Consider the following 11,009-nt stretch of genomic DNA (forward strand, 5'->3'; position numbering starts at 1 on the left):
ATCCAATAATGTAATCTAATGTGAATGTTAAATACCGGACTTTGACTGATTATAATTCTGTGCATAGATGGTGTGAGGGCCACTGTTGGCTAAAACACCATGTGGGTATGTTGTCAATCATCCTGTTTTGGAATTTGCCTGCCTATGTCTGGCCAAACATGGCCCAAAAATGGGTTTTCAGATGGATTATCACACAAACTTTAAAATATACTGAAAACAGGAGAGGATTAAGATAAAGAATCAATTTATTATCAATTCATGTGTATTTTATGAACATATTTCATTAATCTCATTTTATTCTTATTTTATTGATTTTATTTTTGAAGTGTCTTTCTTTTCTCTATTTGGTGTATTTATTTTTGATAATAATTTTTAAATGTAATCCTGTATCTTTTATATAATTCACTTCATATCTGTGAATACATGAGTGGTTTCATGTAACGGGAAAAGGGCAATAACAAAACAGTGTGCACAATCTATAATTATCTTTGGTTTAAATAAAAAAGTATTAGAAACAAATTAAACTAAATGTATTTTTCTGACAATTTTTTTATGTTATAGAGTGTTTTCTTGGACATACTGGTTACCCTGTTTTATGAACGGGGGGCTTTAACTTTGAACAATATAATACTTTTGAAATATGCAGTTTGAGAAGAGTACATGATACACCACACTAACCCTGTTAAACATGCCTGCCTGCCTCCTGCATGCATTTATTTGTAATCACATTAAAACAGTGAAGCTTTTATTTAAATCCAACAAAAGGAATGAGTCCTCATTATGTTTCATATTTACATTTTCTTCACTTGCAATTTGCATGACAAAGGGGAACCAACCTAAAGCTTGTTAGTGACCTTGATAAAAGGAAACATAAATTGAGCAGCACTATATTCACTGCTCATAACATTGTTTAAAGCAAGACACTTGACCATGAAAGTCTTAACATTATCTGTTGTCACGATTTTAGTTGTGTGTGTCTTGTCATGGTTTTATTTTGAAGTTCTGTTCTCCCTGTGTCTGGTCTTCCTTCCTGTGTTTGCCCTCCTGTGTCTGATTGTCTCATTGTGTTCACCTGTTGCCCTTGTGTTCCTGCCTCCCCTGCCCAGCTGTGTCTTGTCCTGGGATTACCCTTCTGTGTATTTAGTCTTGTCTTCCCCTGTGTTCCATGTCGGTGCATTGTCTTTCCTGTCGCCCTCTATGTTTGTCACTATCGGGTTTTGTCTGGATGCTACCTCGTGCTACCTGTTTATAGATTCATGGTTTTTGTTTGTTTTTCATTGTCAACAGCTTTTTGTAATTTAAAGCTCGCCTTTTGTTACACTCTGAATTCCGCTTCTCCTCAAACTACATTTGGGTCCTACCTTACCTCAAAACCTTGACATCTGTCGAGTAGCGTATGACCTTGTATTTGTTGGAATGCGTGTACAATATTACTGTTGGCAACTCTGTTTCCCATATAAATGATGCTATAATAAACACAACAACAATTATGAAAAAGATGCATTTTATTAGGTCAGATGATTATAATCAATGAAATGATTAACAGCTTTAGCCACCGCTGTAAATCTACTGCATATACATTCAAGATACTGCCTTTTCTACAATTGATGGTAATACAGCATTCAATTATAAAAAAGTTTATAAAAAACAAATAAAAATGGTTGACAAAAAATAATGAATCATCATTAAATACTAAATGTGATTTGTTTTGATGAGGTTTATTGGATGTGTTTTTGTATTTGTAAATATGTTTAACATTGAGCATATTGATGTTATAATCAGCATATTGTGTGTACTAGTAAATATTTTGAATTTGAAATATTGCTTTCAATACCCATGCAGCATGTCATGCTCATATAACAGTCAACTTTTGATTAAGTAGATATTATTATTTCTGTAACTAGTAGTGAGTCTAATTATAACCTCCACATTGTCATAGGGACTACGAAAACCCTGAGAGGCGTATGATAAAAACAAAAACCTAGTGTGCATTTTTCAATTCAAAATGTATTCTTTTCAATATCGTTTGTGGTAGGAGGCAAAAACATCATATGAAGATTTTATTTTCAGGTAAACAAATGTTGATCAGGTGAAGTTTTGTTTCCTCTTCATCTGGAAAAGCATACATTATTTTCCTGATGATTATTATTTTCTCTTTGCACTCTAAACTCAAGGCACATATATTGTGTGTAGGCAAATCAAAACATATTATATTTTCCTTGTGCATATGTTTTGGATAAAATTGAATGCTATCAATTATTTTAGACATATTTGAAACATGGGCTAGTGGTGCACATTGGCCTCTTGTGGCTAAAATTAGTATTACAAGAAACAATTTGCAGATAAAATGCCATTAACAAAGGAGAGAAAACAAATATTATCAATTTATTATCAGATTTAGTTTTATAGTTGCCTCTCAGTATTTTCCTAATTGTAAACTAAAATCAAGTCTAAGAGTGCAACTCACTTTCTCTAATTGTGTATACGTTTTCAGAGTATTCAGCCTTATTAGACTTATAAGGATTATAGAAATACATTCTGTGCTTATAAAGTTAAAGGGTTGTTCCACTTGTTTTCCTCCTTAGACTCCATATGCATTTTCCCTTGTTTCAGGTTTCTGTATTTGCCCTGTTGGTCTTTGTTTCCTAGTAGGTTTTTAGCATACCGGGACTTCCAGTCTCTCTCAAAAGCAGCCTTGAGTTGTTCTAGGATTGTCGCTCCTCTGTCTTCGAGACTATTTTTCATCTTGATAACCAGCCCAACTCCTGTGTTAATGGCGAGGTCACTCCCAACCCAGTCATGGTTACCTGTGGATAGATGGAAAAACCTTAGAAATGGTGTTTGTAAAAGGTATTATTTCAAGGAAAAATGCCGTTAAACTGTAGAAAGCTACTTGCTTGCGTGATTCAGTGTTGTGTTAGTGAGCAAACGTTTAAGAAAAAGCAAACATTTGGAAAATAGCCTTCACTTTCTTGTCTTTGTTTAAAGAAAAGCACCACACAGTGTTTTTGTAATAGCATCAGAAGACATCATAGACAACCTGAAATATCTTCAAAATGCATACATGCATTTTTCCTTGTTTTAAATAACAAACAGAATGTAAATGTTGCATCGGTGCTTAAGCAAAGTCCTGTTAAATAACGGACACAAATAACAAACAAAAACAAATTAAACATTGCCTACCAATGTATACAGCATTGTCTGTCACCATGTATTTGTTGTGGTTGAGTCCATGTTGAATATCCTCCTCTTGCTCCTTGTTGCTAAAAAAACGCTGCAAAAATGCAATTAACAACATTAGTTTAAAGTATGGAAGCCCTGAGAGGCAAGTGAAAAAAAAGCTGATGTTACATTTTCTAATGTAATCTATATAGTGTTCTCTCTTGAGATAATGACCTAAAAACAGGTCAAATAAATCCACAGCGAGGGCGGACAAATGCGTTTTGTGAGGATCAGTTGTTTAATGTACTTTTTTCATACAATTGATGTTATACTTTGGCCACATAGTATTCTTTTTTAAATAGTATTAAGTGAGCTTTGCAAGAAATGTAAAATAAATACAGCATATATTTTTTTAAATAAAATTTGGATCACAGCAGGGCGAGAGAAGGGAAAATGAAAAATAAACCAATAACGTGGCAATGATAGCAACCAAGTGCAGACTTCCACCTTTATCACCTGTTTTTAAGTCTAAAACCCAGAAGAGAAAATTATTTAACCATATTTTTTTGTCTTTGGGCTTCCGTAGTTGAAATGTTTATACATTCAGTGCAGATACTAAACTACAGCTTTCATGAAACATATTTTGGAGGAGTTATATTTGAGTTTACGTACCACCTCTATTGAACAGTTTGGCATCTGCATGCATAGCGACTTAAGGGAAGAGACAAAGTTAAAGGTGAGAGGATGAGTCTTCTTCCAGAAGCTTATCAGCAGACGAACTCTGACTCCTCTTAGTACCACGGCTTCTCTGATGACCTCATCAATAGCTGACCAGTACCTATAGATGCACCCATTGAAATCAGACACAGTTTTACAATGTAAATACAAGATCGGATTTCATCCAAACAATAATTAAATATATCTGTCAAAGGAAACTTTGTTTGAATATATATTTGAGTTCTGACGTACCTTGTGACTGAGGTTCCTCTGAAACTCCTGCTCACGAGAGGGAGGTAGTCCGTCACAGATATGAAGATAAACGTCTTTGCATTTTGGATGACTTGATGGATGGCATCTACATCTCTGGTGCGATCTCTAGCGCAGAAGAGTTCAGGCGAGGTCTGCAGGAACCCAAAGCCCAAATTTAATAAGAATTAAGTAAAATCGAAGAACTGAAAGGTCAGAATAAAGTATTTCTATAACTTTTGGTATTCAATTAGTCCAAGATCAACAAACCAAAATCGACAACCATAAATGTTCATCCCGATGGTAAATGTTACATTGATAAGGCCAACCTAATTAGGGTTTGTCAATGTCCAAAATGTCAAATTAAGTGTAACATTTTGGCCAAGAAAAACAACTAGGCACATTTCTCCAGCCATGAATCAGGACGTGAGGCACAAGAGCAGGTTGGAGTTGCAGCAGCTTGTAACAGCATGGCTCCTCACTTCCTACAGGATGATGAATGCCCTGAATTCAACTGATAAGCATGTGGTCGCTTAGAGGGTAACAAGATTCATGACTGTCAAATTAGACTGAGATGTTCAGACTGGAGATGCTCCTCAGTGTGATATTAACATGATTAATCACCGCCTGTGTAGGTCTGCTATTAGTTGCTAATGAAACTTTAATAAAGACGTCCACCACCTAGTCCACAGTCAGGAAATTGGTGCCTCAAGAGGAATATAAAACAGACAATTTATAAGCTGTGGTTCATGAATTTTGAATTGAGTCAGTTTATGTGTTAACATGCTGTAAATACTGCTGAGTTGTTCCTCACAGACACATAAGCAGCAGCCTCGGTGGCGTTGAGTTGTAGCTCCAGGGCGTCATGCCTCCCGTAGATGGCTGTAACTCTCTTCGACCAGATGGAGGGGATGTAGTCCCTCTCATGAAGCTGCCAGTAAAAGGAAAAGACTCGGTGGAGGTCCAGAGCCAGACAGCTGCAGTTATACACCACCACCCCCAGTTCTTTCCTCTGCGGGGCGTCAGAGAGGAGCACAGAAGAAGAGATGATGCAGCAGAAAAGTGGCAGTCTGAGTAGAGTGCTCACTGGACAGATAGCTTTTATAATATGAGACAGGAAGTAGAGTTAGATAAAAGGCAAAATCACTTTTTGGCTGATTTTAGAGTTAGAACAGTAAGACTTACGTGAGATGATATGATAATGTAATATTGTCCATCGTATTATTAGATTATAATAGGATGAGATTTTTTTTCTCTAGAGTTTCTACAGCATGCTGTGAGGCTAGGCACCCTGGTGCTCAATGCTAACATGAGCGTGCTAAGAGACTCACAATGACAATACCAACATGACGTTCTAGGTTTCAGGCACAGAGTTAATATAACACATTCTATCTCGGTAAAGTAGGGCTATTATCGATCCTTTGACAAAAGTTCAGAATCTCAAGATTTAGGAGATTTTTTTTATGTTGATTTAACCTTGCAAAGTGAAGCTAAAAAATAATGTTTTTCTTTGTTTATTGAGTCTTCTATCTCAGAAAAAAAATTAAGTTTTTTATTTGAACATTTGTGATTTTTTTTCATATATGTACCACTGTAATGTCGTAAATTTCCAACAAAAATCTTATATTAGAAAAATGAACCCCCATTCCTCTGTAATTAATGTATTAATTTATTTGAGCTTGACCTAGTTAGAGGTATCAGGAAAACAGTAAATGTTGAACTTTCTAGCTGGTCGTTTTAACAGCTGACGCTGAAGGGAAGGCCATTAGCCTGCAGGTTTGTTATCATAAATAAAAGTACATACATTAATGTGTGTGTTAAATGTAATGACAATCCATTTAATAGTTGTCAAGACCTTTCACTCAAAACCAAAATAATATCAACTTCATGGTGGCGCTAGAGCAAAAGGAACTTCGACTTGTCCTCTGGGTAGAATGGTTGCAAAATGAAGCAGCAAATCATCCAATTAAGATATTTCAGTCTGTACCGACGCATGGCTGAAAACAGCGAACAAGAGACGGTTGTTCTAAATATATTCTCGCCTGGTCATTAGTCAGACAGCGGTCAACTGTTTTTGTTTAATCTATTTTGGTTGGTGACCCAGAAGGATGCAAAGAGGTTTTCTACAATGGTAAATCCCTATCTTCCTCCCTTTGTGGCTCTTTTTCTTACCTGCCCTTCTATCATTTTTGTGTATTCCACACTACACATTAATATACTGTATTTCCATTTCTTCCCTTTGGCTCCTTATACGTCAAACCGTACTTCTACCTCCAGCCAGCTTCGAAGCATAAAAAGTGCCAGGTAATCACATTAGTTAATAGTATGCTAATGTTTCCTGGTTCCTCCCTCTATTGTGATTACATACTTAATGCAAAGGGAAATGCTACTTGTCTTTCTGGCCGGCCTCAGGCAGCAATCTTAAATCATCCCTGATGCCCATAATAGGGCTGCTCGAGTAATTGCCGAAAAAGGTACAGGTGTATAGTGAAACAAATTCAGACAGTGTTATGTTTTAAGTCCCTGTGAGGTCCCTATGTTATCGGTTAATTACATTTTGTAAAGCTTTTATTTCTCAGAGAGTAAAAAGAAAAAACTGCAAATCTGGCCACACCTAACTGCAGAGACTCATTTATCTTAAGTCTGATTTTACTCTGCGCTCATGCTGTCAATGTTTGTTGTTACCTTGGAGAGTGACCTCCAATCCATATCGGCGCTCCCGATGTAAATGTGCTTCCGATCCACTACCCAGAATGAGGAATGGAGTCCTCCTCTGGTAAAAGCTGTCATGTTCACAAAATGAATCTCTGCATCTACACGACGTTAAACAGAGAGATAGACGAAGAGTGGTGGTACACTGTGAAAGTTGGAAAGAATGAGATGGAGAAAATCGTGGAAATGTGCCAATTGGCCTTGGACTCTCACAAAGCAGGCAGGAAGCATGAGCGGCAAAGGCTTTGATAGAAAACCATTCAAGTACATTGCACATTCATGATTTTTTTTAACTTCATCGTCAAGTCTGGCCAACATGAACCCTAACCCCAACCCCAACCCCTTGCTATGTACAGCTGTTGGATGGGGCCGAACGCTTAAAAAACTACTTAAATCATCATAGAATACATGAGAATCTTCTTTTAAAAACAGTCTGTTTGTGCACTGCTCATGTTGTCAGTGGGGTTGTGAGATGCAATAAATCTTCATTCTGGAAGCTACAGTACCATAACAAATAGCCGTTACAAGATGAAAAATATGACAGCCTCTCACTGTGTGCTGCCAAGGTCTTCAGTTCAGCAGAGTTAGTCAGACTGCTGGCAATCTTCAGTTTTACCCCACGAGATTTCAGGCTGAGCAGTCTCTGGAACAACAGCTGACCCTGAGGAAGACAGGGATGTTCTGTATTATTCTAGTGGAGCATTACAGAGGTATTTCTGGATGGCCCGTACCGACAAATCTGCAGGGCTACCTCATTAAAGGCTACATACAGACCTACAGTAGAAATGAATGGCATTTCCTCTTACAGAACACCTGGGAAATACAGTTGGTTCATCATTTGCACAAATGTCGGGGAATGACCCTTGGTCATTAGGTCATTTGTGTGTGGATATTTTCTCTCCTCCTGTGAGTTTCTGTGTGTGTGTGTGTGTGTGTGTGTGTGTGTGTGTGTGTGTGTGTGTGTGTGTGTGTGTGTGTGTGTGTGTGTGTGTGTGTGTGTGTGTGTGTGTGTGTGCGTGTGTGAGCGGTGGTGCCCGTTAGCTGATTGGCTGCCTTCGACATACTGATTGGTCCTCCTGATGAGACAGGAGCATTTAAGCTGCAGCCATGCAGTCCCTCTGCCCTCTCTCTCATCGACCTCTCCTACTCCCAACTCTGTGTCTGTTGTAGAAGATCTGATCTGTTGTTCTGTGTGGCTAAAGTTACCGATTACCGGTCCCTGTTGTACATTTTTGTATGCACTTAGTAAAGCTAAACTAATTTAATCTGTCTTGGAGACACGCTTTGATTTGTCTAGGACTGAAAAACCTTTTTTTTTTGAACCCCTTTTTCTCCCTTTTTTCTGGTAGGAGTTAGGTAAGAAGCCTGTATTTTATTTTATTTGTTTTGTTAGGCAAGTTTAAGGAAACTCTGTAAAGAGGGTTTTTGTTTGTTATGTTGGGATTGTCTCACCTCTTTTTGAGTTTATTTAATCTCAAAAAGCTGATTTCCTGTGTCATTGAGCATTTCTTGGGAGTGGGGAGAGTGCAATTGTATGCTACGCCTAGGTTCCCCTAGACCGGGGCGTAAAAATACCAACCATGCTCCATTGGACATTCTACAAGCAAGACCATAACCAACATCATCAACTGATTTTAATGTATATTAATTTGTTTATTGTCAGGACAACTGAGTATCATGCTATCATGTCAGTGGAAGTACACTCTCCTTAGCAATATTCTTATGACTGCCACTAAGTCACTTTTAGACTTATAGATGTCATTTATTTTGTGTATCTATACTGTTGCTTTGCTGGGGCCAAACACAAATTCCCTTTTTATGTACATTTAATGGAATATGAAGAAATCTGATTCTGAATCCAAATGATGTTGTACCTGTTTGGCATTGCTTGGCGTTGTTTCCAGGTCCCAGGGGTTTAAGGCCCAGACCGGAGACACCACCTCAACTGAGTGCTTCGCCTGGTCCAACAAAGTATTAAAGACAAGAGAGAGAGGGAGGTGGGGTCTGCCATCCAAGGGGAGAGAAAGGTCGTCTGGAATATTCTCCACAAGCACGATTCTGAAAGTAACACAAGCTTCCTGAGTTTAAGGCGTAGCTTCAAAAAGTGTGTCTAGGTGTCACACAGCAATATATGATGCAACATGATGCGAAACAAAACTGCAAAACAGATCAGATAAGATACAATGCATTATGACGAGATTTATAGATTATTAAAAGATACGATCCTATACAACATGATTACACTACAAGAAAAGATAATCGACACGACACGGCATGATACGAAACAACACAAAGTTGCACAATACAACTTAACTTTTAGTTGACAATAAAATGTATTTTGCATCCTCAGGCAAGTCTTTGGCCATGGTGTCCCTCAAGGAAACTATATGAAATCTGATAAATTGACCCCAGTAATGCTGCTTGAGTCAGGCCAGTATCGAAAACAGTCAACAAGGCAATATTTCGGAGATTCCTGTGTAACTGGATAACAAATGCGTATCTCTGACCACATTTTTGTAGTCAAAATGCTGTGTGATAAATATAGGCACCAGGTTTTGTTAAGGTATAAGAATGACTTAGAGAAATGTAATTGTGTGCACATTTTCATTGATTTTTTCCCGGATACATGATTGGCAAACCTTATTTTTGACATGCCTTATTGTGTTATTATTTGAGACTTGCAGAACATCTTACTGGCAGTCACGGCTGCAGTTTTCCTCTGTGATCCCGTCCTCATCGTCCCCCCAAATGTCCACCGATGAGAAGATTAGCACCGCCAGCACAGCAAAGCAGCAAAGAAGAGCAAAGATGGCAATGCACTTCTGCTGGGTCTGGAACACAAGTTAGACACACATTGAGATAAAGTCAGGTTTAAAGGGACATCTGTACGGCGATATCCCCAACAATCGGAAACCCAAACCAAAACCGTTTGGATTTAAAAATAGCATTAGATGCAGGAAAACATTTTTTGGTAACACTTTATATTACCTCTCATGAATGAATTATGAAAACCTCAGTCAGTGTTTTTATTGCTCTTGGGGCATGAAAAACAAGATTTTAACTTTAGTTTCTTTTTATCTAGTATTTTCAAATTCAGAAAATAAATGTTTTATACGTCCACTCAGGTCGTATGCGTTAAAGTTTGAACTGAAGACATGTACATTTGGAAAAAATGATAAATAAAGATGTGCAAACTTAAAATTACACTATAATAACATAAGTATATTGATTTACGCCCCCCAAAAAGATATTGCAAATGAAGTATTTTCAAGAACAACAGTAGCAGTAACAGTATGAATTGTAGTTGAAATATAGCTAGTGATGCATGACGTCCACTGTAGTGGACAGGTGATTCATCATAATTTCCTGCAAACATAAAATCAATACTTTGACAATTTATGATACAGTGGGGCAAAAAAGTACTTAGTCAGCCACCAATTGTGCAAGTTATCCCACTTAAAAAGATGAGAGAGGCCTGTAATTTTCATCCTAGGTATACCTCAACTATGAGAGACAAAATGAGAAAAGGAAATCCAGAAAATCACATTGTCTGATTTTTAAAGAATTTATTTGCAAATTATGGTGGAAAATAAGTATTTGGTCAATAACAAAAGTTCATCCCAATACTTTGTTATATACCCTTTGCTGGCAATGACAGAGGTCAAACGTTTTCTGTAAGTCTTCACAAGGTTTTCACACACTGTTGCTGGTATTTTGGCCCATTCCTCCATGCAGATCTCCTCTAGAGCAGTGATGTTTTGGGGCTGTCGCTGGGCAACACGGACTTTCAACTCCCTCCAAAGATTTTCTATGGGGTTGAGATCTGGAGACTGGCTAGGCCACTCCAGGACCTTGAAATGCTTCTTACGAAGCCACTCCTTCGTTGCCTGGGCGGTGTGTTTGGGATCATTGTCATGCTGAAAGACCCAGCCACGTTTCATCTTCAATGCCCTTGCTGATGGAAGGAGGTTGTCACTCAAAATCTCACGATACATGGCCCCATTCATTCTCTCCTTTACACGGATCAGTCGTCCTGGTCCCTTTGCAGAACAACAGCCCCAAAGCATGATGTTTCCACCCCCATGTTTCACAGTAGGTATGGTGTTCTTTGGATGCAACTCAGCATTCTTTCTCCTCCAAACACGTCTAGTTGAGTTTTTACCAAAAAG

The 11,009-nt window shown here is 38.0% G+C and overlaps 1 protein-coding gene across 1 annotated transcript; it reads right to left on the reverse strand.

Annotated features, from left to right (window-relative positions):
* Positions 1–1,508: 1,508 nt before the first annotated feature.
* Positions 1,509–10,197, reverse strand: pld5 (phospholipase D family member 5). The gene is made up of 10 exons (XM_010794641.1): positions 10,171–10,197; positions 9,535–9,671; positions 8,715–8,898; positions 7,393–7,501; positions 6,814–6,941; positions 4,943–5,140; positions 4,132–4,283; positions 3,835–4,000; positions 3,184–3,274; positions 1,509–2,807 (listed from the first exon to the last, which is right to left on the reverse strand). Exons 1-10 carry the CDS (start codon positions 10,195–10,197, stop codon positions 2,545–2,547), a joined length of 1,455 nt encoding a protein of 484 aa, XP_010792943.1. The 3' UTR covers positions 1,509–2,544.
* Positions 10,198–11,009: the final 812 nt, after the last annotated feature.

The sequence above is a fragment of the Notothenia coriiceps genome, unplaced genomic scaffold, assembly GCF_000735185.1.
Source record: "Notothenia coriiceps isolate Sejong01 unplaced genomic scaffold, NC01 NC01_scaffold00002072, whole genome shotgun sequence".
Lineage (NCBI taxonomy): Eukaryota > Metazoa > Chordata > Actinopteri > Perciformes > Nototheniidae > Notothenia > Notothenia coriiceps.

Excerpts from the sequence above, each read along its gene's own strand:
- pld5 (XM_010794641.1), bottom strand. The coding sequence starts at position 10,197 with ATGAATCACCTGTCCACTACAGTGGAC. Across the intron at positions 4,001-4,131 it reads AGAGGAACCTCAGTCACAAG|GTACTGGTCAGCTATTGATG; the intron begins GTACGTCAGAAC and ends GTGCATCTATAG. Across the intron at positions 2,808-3,183 it reads AGACAATGCTGTATACATTG|GTAACCATGACTGGGTTGGG; the intron begins GTAGGCAATGTT and ends ATCTATCCACAG.